The 21,910-nt window shown below is 38.7% G+C and overlaps 1 protein-coding gene across 3 annotated transcripts in view; it reads left to right on the top strand.

Annotated features, from left to right (window-relative positions):
• Nucleotides 1-21,484, top strand: part of PTPN12 (protein tyrosine phosphatase non-receptor type 12) — an 83,461-nt gene extending 61,977 nt beyond the window's left edge. For 2 of the 3 annotated variants that reach the window (XM_049813709.1, XM_049813711.1), the window contains 7 exons: nt 415-500; nt 11,542-12,506; nt 15,880-15,957; nt 17,275-17,363; nt 18,357-18,387; nt 19,439-19,555; nt 20,175-21,484. In XM_049813709.1, the coding sequence (XP_049669666.1) occupies nt 415-500; nt 11,542-12,506; nt 15,880-15,957; nt 17,275-17,363; nt 18,357-18,387; nt 19,439-19,555; nt 20,175-20,236 (1,428 nt within the window). In that variant the 3' untranslated portion in view covers nt 20,237-21,484. The remainder of the gene's footprint in view (nt 1-414; nt 501-11,541; nt 12,507-15,879; nt 15,958-17,274; nt 17,364-18,356; nt 18,388-19,438; nt 19,556-20,174) is intronic. The other variant, XM_049813710.1, reaches the window with a different exon arrangement.
• Nucleotides 21,485-21,910: the final 426 nt, after the last annotated feature.

Genomic DNA, 21,910 nt, shown 5'->3' with positions numbered 1-21,910 from the left:
TTTCTTACTGCACTGTATGTTACTCTTATCTTCAGTGTAGTGATTGTACAAGTGAAAATGATTAGACTGACTGGAAGATAAATGCTTTCAATATGAATAATTTGGAGTACATAAGGGAGCTTGCTCACTGCTTACCTGAAAGATCAGACTTTGAGAGTTTTCTCTAGTGGGTTGTGCAATTACATGCAAAACAAAATGTTTAGTCAGAAAAATTTGAAGTTGGATACACAAGATATAAAAGAATATAATTAATTTAGAGTAGAATTTTGAAAGTGATCTCTATATGATAGCCAGAAATATGTAATACTGTCACACATCATTTTCAAGTATCATTACGGATCTTTGGACCTTACGGTTTAAATATTGTGTGTATCAGCTTTACAGCCATGAATGAAAACTTTTTCTTTTGATCAGGATGAAAATAATACAGAGAATGCTGTCAGTTCTTCAGATGCTGAGAAACAGGATTCTCCTCCGCCAAAGCCTCCACGGACTCGCAGGTAGTTAACTATGTTAATATACTATTTTAAGCTGACAGATTGACATGCTTCATAAATTAAAAGTAGAATAAAACTACTGATACTGTAAAGACTTTTAAGATGCAATTTTTTCGATTTATAAATAGGAATATACATAATACAAATAGAAGTCTTGTAATTGACTCTTGTGGTGGGTTGACCCTGGCTGGATGCCAGGTGCCCACCAAAGCTGCTCTATCACTCCCCCTCCTCAGCTGGACAGGGGGTAGAAAATATAACAAAAGGCTTGTGGGCCAAGATAAGGACAGTTTAATAAAGTGAAAGCAAAGGTTGCGCACAAAAGCAAAGAAAAACAGATGATGTTATTCTCTACTCCCCATTGGCAGGCAATGTTTAGCCACTTCCTGGGAAGCAGGGTTTCAGTATGCATAGTGGTTGCTCCAGAAGACAAAAATGCCCCCTTTCCATCTCCCTTTACTTAGCTTTTATGTCTGAGCTGACATCATATGGTATGGAATATCTGTTTGGTTAGTTTAGATTAGCTGTCCTGGCTATGTCCCCTCCCAAGATCTTGCCCTGCCCCAGCCTGCCATTGCGGGGGGGGGGGCAAAAATTTTGGAGAGACGGCCTTGATGCTATGCCAGCGCTGCTCAGCAGTAGCCAAAACACTGGTGAGTTATCAACACCTTTCTAGCTACTGATGCAGAGCACAGTGCTACGTGGGCTGCTATGGGAAGAATTAACTCCATTTCAGCCAGGCCCAATATACTCTCTAAATACAAGCTTTAATATCTTTGCAGAGTCTGCATTTGAATATACCAATCTTGCAATGACTATGTGTGAGTAGACAAGCATACCCCTTCAGTAGTCAAATATGTTAGATCCACCTGTGCTTTAATTCTGCTAGGTGATAGTAGCAAAACATACTTTAAAAAAGGCTCAAATAATGACTGAACCCTCATTTTTGGAGGCAAAACCATAAGGAAACATACCCATTTATTGAAGACAATGTTACCTAACAGACAAGTGCTGCTATTTCCTATTGAGAATAAAAATTGATCTCACCGATCCTTTCATTCAACAGAAGAAAAAGAAAATTCTCTCTAGCTATTAAAATAAATAGACCTGACTTTAAGGAAGCCAAAATAAATCTGAACCAACAGATTCATCTGCCTAAAATGGGTACCTAACCTGAGTGTTAGACAGCTAAAGAAGCAACTCTCCTGAATTAAATGCCTAAGTTCCCTAGCTAGTTTCTGGAAGGCTTATAGCTTATAATCATAGAATCATAGAGGTTGGAAAAGACCTTCAAGATCATAGAGTCCAACCATCAACCATGCCCACTAAACCATGTCCTGAAGTACCCCGTCCACTTGCTTTTTCAATACCTCCAGGGATGGTGACTCAACCACTTCCCTGGGCAGCCCATTCCAATGTTTGACAACCCTCTCAGTAAAAAAAATTTTTCTAATAACTAACCTAAATCTCCGTTCCCTCAACTTGAGGCCATTTCCTCTTGTCCTATCTCCAGCCACCTGACAGAAGAGACCAGCACCCACCTCACTACAACCCCCTTTCAGGTAGTTGTAGAGAGCGATAAGGTCTCCCCTCAGCCTCCTCTTTTCTAGACTAAAAGACCCCAGTTCCCTCAGCTGTTCCTCATAAGACTTGTGCTCCAGGCCCCTCACCAACTTGGTTGCCCTTCTCTGGACACGCTCCAGCACCTCAATGTCTTTATTGCCGTGAGGGGCCCAAAACTGAATACAGGACTCGAGGTGTGGCCTCACCAGTGCCCAGTACAGGGGAACAATCGCTTCCCTGCTCCTGCTGGCCACACTATTTCTGATACAGGCCAGGATGCCGTTGGCCTTCCTGGGCACACTGCTGGCCCATATTCAGCTGGCTGTCAGCCAGCACCCCCAGATCTTTCTCTGCTGGGCAGCTTTCCAGCCACTCTTCCCCAAGCCTGTAGCGCCGCATGGGGTTGTTGTGACCCAAGTGCAGGACCCGGCACTTGGCCTTGTTGAACTTCATACGATTGGCCTCAGCCCATTGATCCAGCCTGTCCAGATCTCTTTGTAGAGCCTCCCTACCCTCAAGCAGATCGATCCTGCCTCCCAACTTGGTGTCATCTGCAAACTTGCTGAGGGTGCACTCAACGTCCTCATCCAGATCACTGATGAAGATATTAAACAGAACAGGGCTCAACACCGAGCCCTGAGGAACGCCACTTGTGACCTGCCGCCAACTGGATTTCACCCCATTCACCACAACCCTCTGGGCTGTTCTATCCAGCCAATTTTTCACCAAGCAAGGAGTACGCTTATCCAAGCCATGAGACGCCAGTTTCTCAAGGAGTATGGCATGAGAGACAGTGTCAAAGGTCTTGCTGAAGTCAAGGAAGATAACATCCACAGCCTTTCCCTCATCCACTAGGCGGGTCACCTGGTCATAGAAGGAGATCAGGTTGGTCAAGCAGGACCTGCCTTTCATAAACCCATGCTGAGTGGGCCTGATCCCTTTCTTATAGGATGATGACAGAGGAGTCTTGTTAACCTGTGTTCATGATGAGCTCCAAGCTTTTCTTGAAACTTAGTCACTGAACTTAGATTCTGTCCAACATGTAATTTCCTTATTAGTGTTCCTTGAAACAATTTTAGGTGTACCTAGGTTTTTATCTTTTTTAATATATTTATGTAATAATCATGTATTCATAATTCACGTTTTACCACACTTCCATTCTGTCTTATCTGCATTGCATTGTTCTTGCTGTATTAAGCTAAAAGCTTTTAATCTCTTACAAAACCTGGTCGTCTTTGGGCCTTCTTCCATAAACTCTTACTTTCCCATCTGCCAGCACTGGCAGGAAGATCAAGTCCTCAGAGGTGAAAAAATGGAAGCTTTTAGCAAAGCTGTTGTCAATTTCAAATGGGGATTATTTTTTAAAAAAACAATTAATTAAACCCCTCATGGAAAATGCTTGTGAGGAAAGAGTTTATTTGCTTATTTGTCACATCTCCTCAGAATACCCACTAATGAGCATGGGGTTTTTTGATGTGGGAGGTAATTTTACAAATCTGCAGCCTAATTCAGTCAGGACTTAGAGCCAGGTTTTGCATATTGTGGATGTTCTGGCATAGGTTGACATCCTTTTCCTGGGGAGGATGGGAGAGCAGAATCTGTGAAAGATTCTAATTTAATCCCTGTATAGAGAAGGAAACTGTTAAACATGATAGATCTCCTTATTGCATCTGTAGCTTTTTTCCCCCGAGCCAAGATAAAAACCGTTGGTTGGTGTTCCTTCTTAGTTAGCAGTCTCCGATTTGTATGTCACAATTAAAAAACCCAAAAGCCTCATGTACCTAAATTTTACACAAAAAATTCACCAGTTGGTTATTTTTATTCATTCCTTATACTTTTATATAAATTATCTGCAGTATAGTTTGACAGCTTCACTGAACTGCAGCTTTTCTTCCATGTGGATGGCAGTGATTTAATGCTTAAGTAATGTGGTTGTCTAGCTTCAGCTGGTTTACATTGAATTTAATTTTCCTATTTTAATTATGAAGGAGGATGTAGAGCTTGGTATCTATTTTTGGTTGATCGTAGCAGCTGCATTCTGTGACCTTGGCATCACTCTCTTTTATTTGCAAATGAAACCCTACAGTATGCTGCATAGAATAACCATGGGTTACTTAAGGTTGTTTTTTTTTCTTTTGAACACTGGCCAAGTTTAATTTAAATCTGAACCATGGTGCCCTGTTTTAATAATATAGCTCTTTTCCATTAAGGCTAGAACAGCTTAGATTTTAGCACATTCTAAAAATTCAGACTATATTGCAGAAAAATCAAAAATAGCATTGCCATCACTTCATTTTAGCTTTGGGTTTTTTTCCAGGTGTACATTTTTCGTGCAAAGTTGTGGGATGGCTTTTTTATTGACAAATTATTGTACTTTTGACAAATTATAATTAATTATTTTTTATTGTGACAATTTTAAGAAGTTTCTTACCTAATGCATGGTTTACCTGACAGCTGAGAAGCCATTACTTTGAGGTCTTTGGCACTAAGGCTCTGTATCAGCTGCTCAGGTTGTGTGGCAATAAAAGTGTATGAAAAAGCTGCCTTGATCACCTAGGGAAATTCTGTATACAGTTATGTATGTTGAAGTGCCAAGGTAGTGGAATTACAAGATAATTAGTAGCAGTTGTATATGAAGAGACACTGTCAAGGCTGAATTATGAGAAGGCTTTCTATTTTTTATAACAGTGTGATTTTACAAATGTACTTCAGAAATGCTTGCTTTTGCAATACATAAAAGCAGTGCAGGGTTAACTTAAAGGTCTAATATGGGAAAGCTTACTTCTTTTTCTCAAATGGTCTGGTATTCTTTGGTTCACTGATTCTTTTCTGTCTCGGTATGCTCTTTCATGAGCTTTCTATTGGTTTCCTGGTAATTTAAATCAAGCTGTTTTACAAAAATGACAGGAGACAGTATAGTAAATAATATTAGTTGTTCATCTTCAGATAATTTTCTGCCTCTGGGGGGAGAAGTGTCTATAGAGCACAGCTGTTGAAGGAAATACCCAAAGAAAGCATTATGCAGCAGCCCAAAATGTCCAGGATTTTCTGGCAAAGAGTTTTAGAAAAAGCTACTGCCAAACAAAGACCTCTTGAATGTATACATATCCAAATGTTTCTGCTTTGTGAAAAAGATTATTTGTAATGCAGAACACGTGAAATAATACTATGATGACAGTAAAATGGAAAAATTGTTACATATTCAGAGAAAACCAGGAAATCCTGAGTGACATCAGTTTCCTTTTTTTAAAAAATTACATCAGAATGCTATTTGGACATCTCATTTTGTGAGGATGGGTAGTCAATAGTAATAAGGCAAAGAATGATTTTGGTAAAGAATTTCTCATTTGATCACTCTAAGCTCTCACTTAAAAGTGAAGGAATGGACTTTACCTTCAAATATAATGGGGAACATTTTAATAGCTCTGTTTTTAGCTGTGTACAAGAAAGATGATTAAACAACTTCTGGGTTGCTGATTTGTGCAGTATTTCCTGTATCATCAGTTCTACACATACCTTTAAGGGGGCTGTTTGTATACATGTGGTGTTCTGTTTACTAATGAATCAAATGGGAGAGGGATTTCATTAAACAGTAATCAGTGAAGAATTTCCTGAATTTTGACTGGTATTATGGGTCTATAATCTTGACATATCTAGTTTAATGCTAATTTGCATCTTTAGGTAATTTTAATGCTTAATAGTATGTCTGTACCAGATAAGAAATTAGTTTTGCTGATTGCATGTATAACTCTGGGTCAGGAAAATGAGGTCAATAAGGGGGAAACCTCATTTTCAGTAGGAGGATTTAGTGGAGATTACTGATGAGCGTTACTGCTGGTAAAAGGGGCATGTAAACATGTGTGCAAGTGAACTGTCTCCCCTTCCTTTTCCCCCTGTCTCTCTCCCTCCTGGAAGAGAGGAGAGAGATCTAAGAGGAGGGAAATTCTCCCATCTTTCTTAGTGGGTATGAAATTGGAGCAAGGCTTACTCTGCCTCCCCCCACTTGGCTTATCTTTACTAATTCAAACAAACAACTTATTCTAAAGCTTGTTCATTTTTCAAGAATGTCTGGAGGCAAGAGATTTCCCAAATTACTTTTAATTGAATTGGTTTTTATGTGCTTTGTATTCCTCCTATCTTAACGTAATGTAAAATAGCAATATACAAGCACAGGGAGGGGAGGAAGAGAAGGAATTTGAGGTCCAATCCTTTGTGACAGGAGTCAGGCACAGAATGGAAGAGAGCACCTGGGAGAACTGCAAGGGGATCTGGGGTTTTCATATACAAAGATATAGTAACTTTTAGAAGATAATTTGGAAGCTGGGGAGCTTGGAGTACTTCAGTGGGTAGGGATTTTCGTAAACTGAAAATCTAAACAGTTCTCTTCAGTTTGTAATCCTTGTATAAGGATTTTAGTTCTTCATCCCATACTGCTATAGCATGGTGCTAATAAATCACAAGGATGAAACTCATGCTGTAGTCTGTCCCAAGACAGGTATGCTTTCAGTTCTGTGGAAGATTCAAATGTGAGGCAGTCCCCTTTTTTTAATTTTTTTTTTTTTACATAGGTCATGATAGTCTCAAGAATTTGCACTGGCTAAGTCCTTTTTAGGTCTTGTTTGCAAGTAGTGGAGCTAATAGTATTACTTTGATTTTGTGATATGACATGCAGACAAGTAACGAGAGCCTGTCTGCTGCCTTTTGTGAATAGACAGGGAGGAATTCTTGTGCAATTGTGTGGTCTTTAGCCCTATTCCCTATAACTCCTAAAAGTGAGCCCACTGTTGGCTTTATTCCAGCATAGCGGAAACAGCGTGTTTGCTACTTCATGGTTTTTTTTGTGTTTCACTTAAATAATGCCCTTAGGGAAGAGGTAGCAATTCAGTTTTGTAGCTATCGAGGGGTTTTATTTGTTTATGCTCTCCAGTAACCTTTTTGAAAATGTGATGAAGATTTCTGAATCATCCTTGCTTCCTCTCTTGCTGTCTGACAAAGAAAATAGGCTGGCATATGTGAGCAGTATGAGAAGAAACCTCACCATGGATTGCTGGATAATAAAATACTGAAGGGGTACAGAGTATAACTCGGTACTCTGCTTTTTTCTTATATGCCTTTCTACTTGTTTTTAATTAATACTTTCTTACTAATGTTGGTTGAGAAGGAGGAAGATTCTTTGGCCCTAGAGCTATGTTACTAGCCCATGTCCTCCAAGTAAAAAGGCTGTTCGAGACTTAGTAGGAGAAACAAAAGGAAGATGGAGACTTGACTTGGAAAGCCAAATACCTTAATCAAGAAGTGCAGGAGACCAATGCTAGCCTTTGTCAGTCTTCAAAGTGAAGTCATTGATTTATCAAATTTCAGAATGTCTATTTTAAAGTATGTTTTATCATTAGAATCATAGAATAGTTTGGGTTGGAAAGGACTTTTAAAGGTCATCTAGTCCAACCCCCCTGCAACGAGCAGGGACATCTTCAACTACATCAGCTTGCTCAGAGCCCCGTCCAACCTGACCTTGAACGTTTTTCCAGGGATGGGGCATCTACCGCCTCTCTGGGAAACCTGTTCCAGTGTTTCACCACCCTCATTGTAAAAAATATCTTCCTTGTATCTAGTCTGAATCTACCCTCTTTCAGTTTAAAACCATTACCCCTTGTCCTATCGCAACAGGCTGTGCTAAAAAGTTTGTCCCCATCTTTCTTATAAGCCCCCTTTTAAGTATTGAAGGGCCGCAATAAGGTCTCCCTGGAGCCTTCTCTTCTCCAGGCTGAACAGTCCCAACTGTCTCAGCGTGTCCTCACAGGAAAGGTGTTCCATCCCTCTGATCATTTTTGTGGTCTTCCTCTGGACTTGTTCCAACAGGTCCATGTCCTTCTTATGTTGGGGGGCCCCAGAGCTGGACACAGTACTCCACGAGAGCAGAGGGGCAGAATCACCTCCCTCGACCTGCTGGCCATTCCTCTTTTGATGCAGCCCAGGATACGGTTGGTTTTCTGGGCTGTGAGCACACATTGCCAGGTCATGTCCATCTTTTCATCCACCAGTACCCCCAAGTCCTTCTCCACAGGGCTCCTCTCAATCCCTTCATCCCCAGTCTGTCCCGATATTGGGACTGCCCCAAACCAGGTGCAGGATCTTGCACTTGGCCTTGTTGAACCCATAAGGTTCACATGGGCCCACTTCTTGACCTTGTCCAGGTCGCTGTGGATGGCATCCTGTCCCTCAGGTGTGTCAGTCATGCTGTTCAGCTTGGTGTCATCTGCAAACTTGCTGTGGGTGCACTCGATCCCCTTGTCTATGTCATTGATGAACATATTAAACAGTGCTGGTCCCAATATGGACTCCTGAGGGACACCACTTGTCACTGATTTCCATCTGGACATTGAGCTGTTGACCACTACCCTCTGGATGCAATCATCCAACTAATTCTTCATCCACCAAAGAGTCCACCCATCAAATCCATCTCTCTCCAATTTAGAGAGAAGGGTGTTGTGGGCGACTGTGTCAAAGGCCTTACAGAATTCCAGAGAGACAACGTCTGTAGCTCTTCCCTTGTCTACTGATGTAGTCACTTTATAGTCAGGTAAGCTGTGATATTAATAGCAAGCCTTTTCTTTGTTCTTGTCTGTCCATTGCTCTAAGAAGTCTTGTTAATATTTTGGCAGTAGTGACAGCCTTTCTCTGTCCAGGTAGTTGTCTGATTAAACAGGGTTTGAAAAACATGCCTCTTGCTTCTGATCCGTACTTCTTACATCTTACATGTGTGACTGACTATCTGGCTGAGATTTCTTGGAGCTCCCCTGCAGTTGCTGAAATGTTTTAGGCCTGTGTTAGACTCTTGGTTTCAGATGGAGCTTCCTCCGTGAAGGATTTGTAGGAACAAGATAGAAAGCATCCATTTCTAGCACCATCCAACTATTCCAAGTTGAATGGCAACCTGTATTTGTATGCTGGACTTCATCTATAAGCTGTGAAGGTGCTGTTTCATTATGTAGCTGATGGCTCATTATGAGATTTCTTTTTCCTCCACAGAGTTGTCTCTAAATAGCAAATATATTCTCATTCTTCATCTGAGTTAGTAATGTATGAGTAACTACTACTACTGCTATCACGGAAGTTTCATTTAAATAGCCTGAAACCATGGGGCCTGCAGAATATAATGGGCATATCATCCAGCTGGTCCTTACAATGTGAGAGTTATTATTGGCACACCTTCTTCCAGACATGCCAGGTATGCTGTGTTCTCCCAGGTTTTACACAAATGCAGCAGGAGGATACTGTCACAGTGATCTGTCATCTCACAGGTAGTAAGAGTTTTTCCCTTTTTGGAAGCCTCTGCATTCTGGCTTTCAGTGTGTAGCCTTGAATTAATTTGCCAATAAACGTCTATGTCACAAGAGTACCGTTGAACACTTTTCTGAATAGATTTGGTCCTTCAGATCTAACAGTGACTTAATTTTCAATGGAGGATAATGTCCTGCTCTAATCCTATCTCCAGGGGAAGGTTCCAAGTCTCCTGCTGCAGAGCTGGATTTAGATGGTTCATGGTGCCCGTGACATAGATTATCCCAGAAAACCAAAGGTGTATGAGGATTTGGCAGACTTCTGCTTGTTCAAGGTTATTCTCGTGCTGGGACCACCTGAATGTGTCAGTAAAGACTCTGTAACCCTGGGAACTGTCTGTTTCCCTAACATGGGGCGATCGGAGCATCTGTCTTCTAAGTATCACTATCTTGGACTTTATGTGCTGGCCTGTATAGAGGGTTTATTATTTCCCCATGAAGGATATCTCTGCCAACAGCAGGAAGTGATCTGAGCTTTGTACGTAAAATGAACTGGTTTCTCAGCTCAAGCATGTGGCCAAATTGCACTCCTTTACAAACCGTAGTCCATTGTGCTTTGATTTATCTGCCTGGATTGAAAATATCATTTTTTAAAAATATTTAATTGTATTTGTATTCTTGTCAAACACTTGTTTTGTATCTCAGTTATTACTCTGTTACTATTCTTACATAATGAAACAAAATATTTTTAAAGGCTCTGAATAAAATTGTCTAATTCCTGTTTGTAGACAAGACCGTAATCAGTTGTGCAAAATGTTTGTGGTCAAATATTCTGCATGTAATCTGAAAGTAAATTGACCATATGCTTGAAGAGCTTCTCCTTTTAAATAGCTTAAGATGAACTGTTGTTCTGGTTTTGGCTGGGGTAGAGTTAATTTTTTTCATAGTAGCTAGTATTGGGCTATGTGTTGGATTTGTGCTGAAAACAGTGTTGATAACACATGGGTGTTTTAGTTATTGCTGAGGAGTGCTTACAAGAGCCAAGGCCTTTTCTGCCCCTCAATGCGCCCTACCAGCGAGTAGACTGGGGGTGCATGAGGAGTTGGGAGGGGACATAGCTGGGACAGCTCACCCCAACTGGCCCAAGGGACATTCCAGACCATATGACATCATGCCCTGTAATAAAACTAAGGGGAAGGTTGGCTGGGGGCCACTGCTCGGGGACTGGCTGGGCATCGGTCAGTTGGTGGTGAGCAATTGTTTTCGTTTGCATCGCTTGTCTTTCTTGGGTTTTATTTCTCTTTTTTTTTTGTTATTTTCTTTTTTGTTACATTATTATTGTTATTGTTGTTACTGTTATTTCAATTATTAAACTGTTCTTATCTCAACCCATGAGTTTTGTCACTTTTACCCTTGCAGTTCTCTCCCCACCCCCCACCCCTCCCCGCACCCCCCCATCCTACTGGCAGGGGAAGAGAGTGAGCGGCTATGTGGTGCTTAGTTGCTGGCTGGGGTTAAACCATGACCACTGTAATAATAAGTGCTGTGGTCTCGCTAATATGCACTGTAATGTGGATCATATATTCTACTGTGAATGGTTTTTATATAATGTGCACCTCGTGTCAGCTAAATTTGGTCTGCATCATCAGCCTTACAACTATGGAGGAACTATTAAATACACAAATATAAAAATAAAATCCTCTTAGGTATGTGCAGAAAAATAAAAATAAAGGAAGATATTTGGTATTAAGTAGGCTGCAATTTTTTTTTTTCTGAAAGAAATTTTTCTTGGCTTTATTGAAAATTGAATTCCATGTCATGTTCCTCTGAGCCACTTCTTAAGAATGAAGCAAGCAAAAAAAAAAGTACTGAAATCCTGCCACAAGAGGGCCTTTCTTACAGAGTCTTTGAAAAAATACTTCTCGGAAAGGATGTGAGCAATCTTTGAACTATCAATGAGGATTAGTTGTGGCCTGCATTCATGTGTCTGTGATATTTGGAAAGACGTTTTGAGTGTGTTGACTTAATTCTTGCCTACCCCAGTAGTCATATTTTATAACTATTGTCTGTATGCAGTGAAAACGCTGATTGGAGTTCAATATTGGCATGAAAGCATTACTACTGCAGAGAGAGATGGATAGATGTCTTAAATATTGTCAAAATACAGAAAACTTACAGAATTATTTTGGGTTTTTTTGCAGTTGCCTTGTAGAAGGAGACGCTAAAGAAGAAATCTTGCAGCCTCCAGAGCCTCAGCCAGTACCGCCAATCTTAACACCATCTCCCCCATCAGCTTATCCAACAGTCACTACTGTGTGGCAGGACAATGATAGATACCATCCAAAGCCAGTTTTGCACATGGTTTCGTCAGAGCATTCAACAGACCTCAACGAGAATTATAATAAGTCAACAGAACATTCAGGGAGGAATGAACCCAGTGAATGTGCAGAGAAAAGGCTGGAGCGCAACTTAAGTTTTGAGATCAGGAAGGTACCTCTTCAGGAGGGACCACGAAGCTTTGATGGGAACTCCCTGTTGAACAGGGGACATGCAATTAAAATGAAGCCTGTGTCATCCTGTGTAATTGATAAGAGCTTTAAACCACAGGAACAGATTTCAGGGGATTCATTTATAGGTGCTTCTCAAAACTCGTGTATGGATTTCAGCGTGCCACAGTCTAACACAGCCTTAATAACTTCACCAGAAAGTTTGCAGAGTCAGCAGGTTTCTGATACTCCACCAAGACCAGATCGTCTGCCTCTGACAGAAAAGGGACATGCCACGTGGTCACTGCGTGGGCCTGAAAATGCACTGCGTACGTCAGTATCTGAAGACATGTCTTCAGACATCTTATGTCATGGTGTTAAAACTCTGTCTCTGGTATCAAACACCACAGTTGAACATCCTTCCAGTGATAATGTTGATCATAATACTATTTCCGTTCGAGCACCCCTCTGTTTTACTAATCCTCTTCATTCAGATGATTCTGACACAGATGAGATGAACGTTGATGGAGCCATGAGCAAAAGCGCATCTAATGTTTCAACCGCAAGTGCCACATTTTCTGCTGCCACGAATACTGAAAACATTTCTGCCAGAAAAGTATTGCCAATGTCTATTGCTAGGCAAGACTTAACAGCTGTAACATGTTCTGAAGATGGCAAAGGTAGGTTTCATCGTGGTTCACAAGTGCTACTCTTTAACCTGATTGCATCTGTAGAGTTGGACAACAAATTTCTTTACAGTGGAATTTTCTAAATGTAAATTTAAACAGTGCAGTATGGCAGCTTCAGAAAGGCTGTAACTCTTCCGGTTTTTGGTTTGCATGTGAGCTATGTCTGTTACAAGGTACTACAGACCTTGATAAGCTGCTTCAAAAGCTTTATTGTGAGGTATGAATGCATTCTTAATTGCAGGTTTCTGTGTTATTCGTTGGCGTATTTTTTTTCTCCATGTCCGGTTTCATGGAAGTGTCTTATAGACAGTAATGCCAATAATGGCAGTTTTGGGTAGTCAAAGTATTTTAAACAGGCTTGTCCAAACACACATCAAATTCGTGCTTACTGGTTGATGGTAAAAATGTAGATGTAACCTCTTGCACTGTATCAGTCTTTGAAGTTGCTCCTGCATTTTAATAGCATTGTAAATATTTAGCCCCGCTTTCCTTTTTTTCTGTATGTGGCCGGGGGAGACAAAATAACATTGCTGTTCATCTAAAAATCTAACTTCTGCTTTAGTAGTGCTTTGAAAATTATTCGATCGCTTTTAATCTTTTACTGCTTTTTGGAATTCTTTGAGCAAGGAAAGTTTGTAAGATTGCTTCTGCAAAAAGTTACAACATCATTTATTGAAGGCAAAAGGGTCCTAAAATGTGCAGATTCAGATTTCAGTCAGGCTGGTGCACTTAGATCAGATGGAGGACATAGATGGGAAGAACAAATTAGGCCTTGGTAACTGCCTGTGCAAAGTCCAACAAAACACGTAGTAAGGTTGTGGAGCTGAAAGGAGTACATGAGTTTTGTATTTGGGGCAGATTCCTGTGCTAGGAGCTCCTTACAGTGATGGCCTTGCTTCAGGAGCCTCTGCAGACTACATGACTTTCTGAGGTGAAATGGTGCTCTGTGTATGATGCAAGATGCAGAACCAGCTGCATTGAAAATACTTGCTTTATGAACTAAGTTTTCAGCAAAAGTTATATATTCAGAAATGTGAACTATTTTGCAGCTTTAAAAACGTTTCTGTAGATTTTGTTGTGTTATGTATATGCACAAAACAATTCTTGCACTTATGCGTGTGTTTTTAATGCTGTGACACTTTAAAAATGCTTTGCATAGCAAAGCCCTTTATGTCATAGTTACTTCAACGTTTATACCAAGCAGTCCTCCTTGGATTTGTTTTTGGAAGATTTGCCTGCTGTAGTATTTTTCCAACACTGCCTTTAGCCAGGCTTTTTTCCTTCTTTTCCAGGGCAATCATTGTTTATCACTGTTTAAACATTGTTACCTTTCTTCACATCTCTTTTATGTAGCTGTTGTAAGAACATGCAAATAAAATACGTGATATATCATAAATACAATAAAGAAATGGGAGAAATGTCACTCAAGAATTTGTTTCATGTAACTGTATATCAGGAAATCCTGAAATAACAGTACAGCTTTTGTGGTGCTGGTGTGTTGCTGATTTCACAGGAATGGCTTAAAATTTTTATATCAGTTTTTTTATAATTTATCTCTTGTTATTGAGGGTGTATGTGGTCCCTTTTGTATGATAGTGAGCACTTTCCATTTTATATTCAGGTTGCAGGTCTTGTAATCTACCTCGAACTCAAGAATATAGGGTTAGATAGCTTTGCACCAGTGATCCTAAACCATGTTTTAGAGTGGTTTTTTAATTTCCATACTTGTTCCGGACTCTTCTGTTTGAAGCTGGGGATTTGGGTATGGTCATCAATGAAGCTTGCCAGTGAATGTACCAGCACCCTAGTTGCTTAACCATAACTTGGGTGTGCATAGTCTTACCGCATAATTAAATTCTTTTTTTTTTAGTTCAAATGAAGTGAAAAGTAGTTGTGCCCTGAGGCTAGAAAAAACCCCAAACAGCAACAACAACCCCACAACAACAAAACAAACCCCAAAACAAAACCCCAAAACTCATTTTCAGTTAGTGCGTACTCCATAGTGACTTTATTTGCTGATTTTTGTAGAGACTTTTTCAATAAATGAAGGTTTTCTTGTGCTGTATAGTAAACTTGAGATGGAGCTGATGTCAGAGAAGTCACTTTGAACACATTTGGCTTGTAAAATGGGATGGAGTTCCTGTTCCTGCTGGTGGCATGTTGGCAGAGCAAACTTCATGGCTTCAGTAGTTGAAAAATGTGTTTTCATCTTTTTATGAATCCTGTGTAGAATACAGTTGTCAGATGAGACTTCTTATGGCAGCAGCTACTTTGAATTGTTTTAAACCTTTAATTTCTACTCCAAGTTCCTCAGCAGGCTGGAGTGGGGCTTTTGCTGCCAGAACAGCTTGTGTTAGTACACTCCCGAGAGGCGCGAGGGAACAGGCTGAGGACAGGATGTGCCACTGGCACTGACCGTATCCATCTCCTCTGGCTCTTATTTACCCTTCTGGCTAGTAAACCTTGTGCTAGACTGTTTTAACTAGTTTATATCAGTGGTGTGCGAGCCAGCCTGGGTGGGCCCGGAGATGGACTTGGGAAGCAAAACTGAGATTTGGGGCTTTAGAGAAGTGGTTAATGTGGAGCTTCCTCGAACTTACTGTCACACAATGCAGTCCTGAAAAGCAGTGTTGCTTAATGTCCTTGCACCATGCAATCTAGCTGTGCTGTATTGACTTTGGAAGGATGGTTAGGGCCACTTAAGAAAAGACAAAAATCACTGCTCATCAGCACAGCTGAAGAGCTCATATATATTTGCAACATGCTTCTTACCATAGTTAGGGAGGTTCATCAGTGGTGCAGCTAGTAGGCACCAACTGTGTAGTTACTGGTATCTGTAGAAGAGTTCAAGAAGTCAATGTGTTGTAATGAGCTTAACTCACTTGCAGTGGCTGCAAATAGACATCTAATTGAACTGCAATTAAATTACAGTAACTACTGGGGTTGCAGTTACTGGCAAGTTACTTGTTCAACAAGCAAATGGTACCATTCCAGTGCAGACTGTTAATTCTACTTATCTTTTGTTTCTGAAAGAATGAAGAAAATGTATTCATTGGAGTTGTTGAGGGCTTTTTTCCTCCAAATTATTCAGACTGAAAATGTATTTTACTTTTTTTTTTTTCCTCTCATAACACGCAAACTGATCCTACCCCCTTAATGTGAAGGTAGCATTGTTAGCATGAAGTTGCTTCCAAGACGTTAGTATGGTAAACCAAAATGTTTTATATTTAGAGCAAATTTTCCTTTTGCTTTAAATTTAATACCAAGTTTAGGATGATCTCCCATATCAAGAGATCAACTTCTAAAAATGTAGGAGGAAAATTTAAATATGTTTTAACTTATCTAAATGTTGTATTTGATTTAGATGCTGATACTAGTGAAGATTCCTCTCCCCCGCTCCCAGAAAGAACACCAGAATCATTTGTATTAGCAAGTGAACAGAGTGAGTTCTTAATGTTTTGTGATAATTGGGGATAAAATGTGAAACGCATTTCAGTATTATATTTGAATGCACCTGCTTTTTGGTTAATCTTAAATTGTTGGAGCAAATTGTAAAATGGAATGAAATCTAGCATGTGTAATGGCTTATTTTGAGGTTTAACTTTCACAAGCCCTTGAACACAGTCAAAGTATTTCTCATTTTCTGACTAAGCATGCTGTTACCTGGTATTTAAGTACATTGGAGACTTCAATATTGTTTTCAGTGGAGCTGGTTTTCAATCTGAAGGGTATGGAGATGAGATACAGTGGGGAAATGCAGTACAGTTAGGGGATTCCCCAGCTATTTTAGTTTCCTGCTACTCCCAGGTAGGGCCTGGGAGAACACATGAACAGTGCTTATCTGATTCTCCTTTCTTGGGCAAAGATGATGACATTTCATACTGCACTGCGTCTAATGAACAAGCCCAGTTTATTTAAGTTTACATAGTTTACTCTTTGCCTGTATCAGATAACTGAAAGAGAAAACTGACACTTAAAAATGATGTGCTTATATCTTCATATTTCATTCCTCAAGCTAGTAATGGCAGAATACAAAAAAGATTAATTGAAGTGATAAATTAGGTTGATGTTTGGTATCTTCCAAAAAACCTAGTTATTTACTGAGGGTTTAGTGTCACTTTATGAAACTGAAAAATTTTTGGCCAAGGTAGTTCATACAGATACTTTCAGCATAAAAACATCGAAGTTTTGTAAATATGTCCGTTGAGTATCATAAGCATAGGTAGTTCAGAGTCAAAGTGATCCTTTCTTTGGATACTGTGGACTTGCTGCTTTTCTGCAAGTACACAAGAAACAAAGTTTTTTCTTTAAATAAAAAAAATAAAAATTCTTTGGGGCTGGAGTCACTAAAAACACTTCAATTTTGATTGTGTTTTTGCATGGTGTCAGTAAAGGACAGATATATCTGTCCTAACTTGTGTGTTTTGTTTACTTAGTAAGTCTTTTTCAGATCTACTATTACTGCACAGCTGGGGTAACAAAATTTTTAAAACATCATTGAAAAAGAAGCTAGTTTTCCTATTGATTAGGAACACCCAAATGAAGGAAAGGAACATCACGATACAAACACTGCAGTCTTGTGTCTTGAATTATGTTGTTTTCCCTTGCCTTGAAAGCTCTTCATGTAAAGAGAGATTAATGTTTTTACAAGCATTTAATTTAAAAAAAAGTTCCTTTATAGCACATTTCTAATGCTGTGTTCTAATGCCTCATCATGGAGAGAACTCAAGTATGTTGAGTTTGATTTAATTTTTCCTAGGCACACCCTTGCAGAAGCCAGTTATGATCGCACAGTCCGAGTGGAGCATATTGCGTGATCAGCATCTCCCTGAACAAACAGTCTCTATAGTAAGTATAGGAGACAAGTCTGTACTAATCAGTCATTTCTAGTTCGCTTGGAAGCTACAACAAAAACCAAAATACATACTTCTGAAAAGTTACAGCTGTTGATCATCTACAACTGGCCAGTTTTTCTTCTCCCTGAGCTGCTGAACTGATGTGTTAAGAGCATGTTTTCTTTCCCAGAAAACTGCCTGATTTTCTAAGTTCAGCAATATTTGTAAAAGTCATCCTTAATATACCTTAAAATATGGCTTTAAGTGTGTAAATATGCTGCTTTTATGGAGCTTGATCTCTGCCCTTAATTGATCATAGGCTAATTCAAGCTGGAGGAGAATTGCGGTCTCTTAGTCTAACCTGCTGCATGAAGCAGGGACTCAGACCAGGCTGCTCAGGGCTTTATCCAGTTGGCTCTTGAAAACCTCCCGAGATGGAGATCTCATATTGTCTGTGGGCAGCCTGTTTAACTGCTTGATAAAATTTTTCCTTATATCCATATTTATTTTAAACAAACCCTTTTCTGCCCATCAGATTGCACTTTTCACATCAGTCTACTGGTTGCTTAAAGTCATCCAGCGTGAACAGCTGGCAAAACTTCAAAAGCATATAAATCCTCTTTATATTCATGCCTTTTTTTGTGCATCCCCAATATACTTTACAGCCACCTTTACGCACCACTTAAAAATGTGACGAAAAAGGTAGATGTGAATTTCCGGGGACTGTAAATTTAGTATGAGAACTAACCTACCTAATTTTGCAAATAATTTGTAATGTGGCTACTTTAACTTTTTATTAAATATTAAGTAAGGTTCTGATAGTAAATTCTTTATTAACTACTGTAACATGTTTTGTCATGTTATAGCAGGTCAGAAATGCAGAAGCAAGTAGATATTTCCACTGATGTATATTTTTTAAGAAGTTTTCATCATCTTAAATTTTTGGTGTTCTTTTAGTATTTTGGAAGCATTTTATAGAATTATTTTAAATATTTCTTATTAACAGGGTTTGAAAACAACTTCACCTATACTACCTGGTAAGTGATGGAAATTATTTTTTTAAAAAAATACATTTTTCCTACCGAACAAAAATTTTCCTGAACTTGGCTTTTGCCCTGAAGATATCTAAGTATATTGCCAAAACACTGGTATTTCTGGAAGGCTTTCTGTTTTTAAAGCTTCTAAGGTTTTCTGAGGAAGCAAGTTACAAGTCTAATTTTATGTTAAACTTTGGGTGTGCTAAAATAATGAAGACCAAAAATACAAAATTTAAATGGATATTATAATGACAACATTTTTTTGGCTTAGTTAGAAACTTCCCATGTTATTGCAATAGAAATTGTAAAAGTTGGTGAATTAATTTCTTTAACTTCATAAAGACAGGAGTAAACCTGAAATAAATTCAGCAGTGATATGTGTGTGTGTGTATATATATATGTATGATATATATGTATGTTGCATATTTACCAGTGTTTAGGTTTTTGATCTTCTGAAAAGGCTTCAGTAAGAAGTATAGGCTATCAGCTGATGTTTAACTTTGCAGCAAGCTGCTTCAGCTGTAAGCTTGTGTCTGCCATGTCGCTTCTGCTTATGCTGGAATGGGCTTGTACAGTCCATTTGGAGCTGTGTGTAGATTTTTTTTAAAATAAATGATTTTTTCAGAAATATTACAGATATGCTCATAGGGCGGTTATACAAGTAATGCAACACAGAGTTACCCATCATGTCTTCTTAACCACCTTTAGTTTAGAAAGATCATGAACAGATGCATTTATATTGATGTATTAAACGGTACTGTGAGCTCTTGCTATAAAAAGGTGCTAGATGGGATTTTAAATATCCGTACAAACTTTAAAAAAAAAATCCATATCTGGCGAACAGAAATTTGTCACTGTCATTGAACATCTGCTTCATAAACAATTTTGAAGTATGTTTTTTAAAATATGAGAAATTGGCTTTTAAATATTTTTTTAAAATAATATTTGATGCAAGTTGTGGTCTGGACTGAGCTTTACTTAAAAATAGCATTCACACAGTGCTGACTAAATGAATGTTACAGTAAGGGGTGGGTGTGTGTGTGTTTTCCAGATCGCCCTGAAAGAAGCAACAAAACACCAACTGACATTTTACCTCAGATTTCTTTTTCTGGTTCCACTGATACAAGAGGTCAAATTTCAGAATTGCCTGCAGAAGTAACAAATATTGGTAATTACAGTTCATTCAAAACATAATGACTAGATGATTTAAACGGAAGATTCATTAGCAGTACTAGTTTGGAGAGCTGCTACTACTATCTCCCTCCAACTTGCTGAGGTGCAGAACCCAGCCAAATAAGCCTGCCTTGTCTCTTCAGCATTGCTGAAAGAGATTTTTCCCCAGAATGAGAGATTCAGTCATTCTTCGTTTTTTTAGAGTGTATGAAATATGGAATTATTCAAATGGGATATGATTTCTGTAGAGCTCTGGAAACTTTCAGAAATAATACCCAAGAAAACTGCTTTGGTATGCAGAGAAGGAAAAAAAAATCAATAAATGATAACAAAGGCTGTATGTAATACCGTATTTACTGAAAAGTACTTTTCCAAGTGAGGTTTAAATAATGAACTGTAATTAGATACAAACATGAAGAATTTGTATTTCCTGGGGCCATAGTGCTTTTAGAGTTCCTAATACTACAAAGACATTTTCTAGCCCTGAGAATAAACCTCTTGCATAATAAGAGCTGGAGCATGTCTTACACTGATCCTTCTGACTGCTGCCAACATTTGTGAGACTGCGTTGTCTGAGTGGACAGAAGTATTAAAAACATTTCTTCTTTCCTTAGGTTTTGGTAACCGCTGTGGAAAGCCCAGAGGACCAAGAGAGCCACCTTCAGAATGGACATGATCCAAGAACCAATGGACATACTATCAATAAATTATACTGGAAAACTCAAGTGCCACTGAGAACTAGAAAAATAGTATTCCACTTTTCGGGGAGGCAACTAACACAGAGCAGTGTAGATCTAACTACCAAATGGTACACTCTTACAGTACATCCCATGCAAAACTTTAAACATTGTTCACAACAGTGGATTCCAGTATTACAACTTAACTTTTTGCTGGGGCCATCTACCTGCCTTATTACACTTAGGAGAAAGTATTACATATGATTTATTTTGTAACTTCAAGTATTATTGCCTTAACGTCTTTTAACCCTGTTACACGCTGCTTGTAGACATATGTTAATATAGTAATACTTTTGACAGATTGTGTTTATGGACTACTTTTTGCTAACGTTTGATTACCATGTATGCATTATTTTGTATATGTACAGGGCAAGTAAGTATATAATTTGATAAAGTTGCAATCATAAAATATTAACAGAAGATGTAAGAAATCTCTGCATGATCTAAATTTTTGTGTACCTTATTTGTAAATTATTTGCCCTGAAGTTTTAGAAAATAGTTTCTGGGGTTTTTTACAAAAATTGCTGGACACAGACAGCCAGAAATGCAGGTTAGCAGAGATAAAGATTGTAATACATTTTGTAAATTGTAAGCAAAAGGTTATTTTTATATTATATACTGTTTAATTGTCAGACCTAATTTGTTCTGGTTTTCATCTAGTCATGGAGATTCAGTAAGTGCCTTGAAACAGTATTGAATTCTCTTAGCCTGTGTATGTTACTTCAGTGTTTTGAGTTCATCTGGAATTAGATTATAAAAAATATTTGTACGTTTCTAGTATATTTGACCTGCCAGTAAAAGAGAAACCATTCTACATAATCAACACTCCTTAGTTTTCATTTTAATGTTTCATCAGTTGCAATCTTTAGAAAATTCATCTCTATCAACTTTCTGTATAATAGGATTTTACAGTTTTAATATGGCGTGTTTCTAATTTGGGAAAACCAGAACACACTGGTAAAAGGACTGTTTAAATACCACTGTCTTCTCTTACAAATGGTAAATACCATTTTTGTTGTTCAGCGACTGTGTATGTAAGAAAGCAACTTATATGAAGGTTCACATAGAGCCCTTGCAGCTACACTGTATCTTGGCAATATATTATGTCAAGAGTTAATCCTTATAAGGATTCCTTACTTAAACTTTTCTGTAATACAATCTTTAAATTAAAGAAAGTCAAAATCTCACTATGGGTGTTTTTACTCTTAGGAAAAAAAATCTGTATTCAGAAGCAAACTAAAATAGAGTGAAGAATGGCAGTCTGGCTTGGCTTATAGATCTCGTGCGTGAACAAAATAGTGAACATCAGGATTTTATTTTTAGAAACTACTTTAAAAGTTCTGGCTAGCAATGATGGTAGAGAAGTGAAGAAGAATGTTTAGAGGAAAAACCCAATTATTTTAGGTAGTGAAACTATTAATCTGATCTTTAGCCATGGAAACATTACATCCAATTTGCTACTTGTACCTTTAGGGCCTCTCTGCTAAAAGAAAGCTAATGCCCAGATAGCAGCCCTATTATAACTTCGAAGAGGTACATAACTTGCAATTACTGTCTTTGACTGTGGATTAATCATGATGCATTTGGTACTCATGACAGACTGCCTAGCTGGG

The sequence above is a fragment of the Accipiter gentilis genome, chromosome 11 (genome assembly GCF_929443795.1).
Source record: "Accipiter gentilis chromosome 11, bAccGen1.1, whole genome shotgun sequence".
NCBI classification, from domain to species: Eukaryota; Metazoa; Chordata; class Aves; order Accipitriformes; family Accipitridae; genus Astur; species Astur gentilis.
Note: the sequence above shows the minus strand (reverse complement) of the source record. Positions and strands in the feature narration are given on the sequence as shown.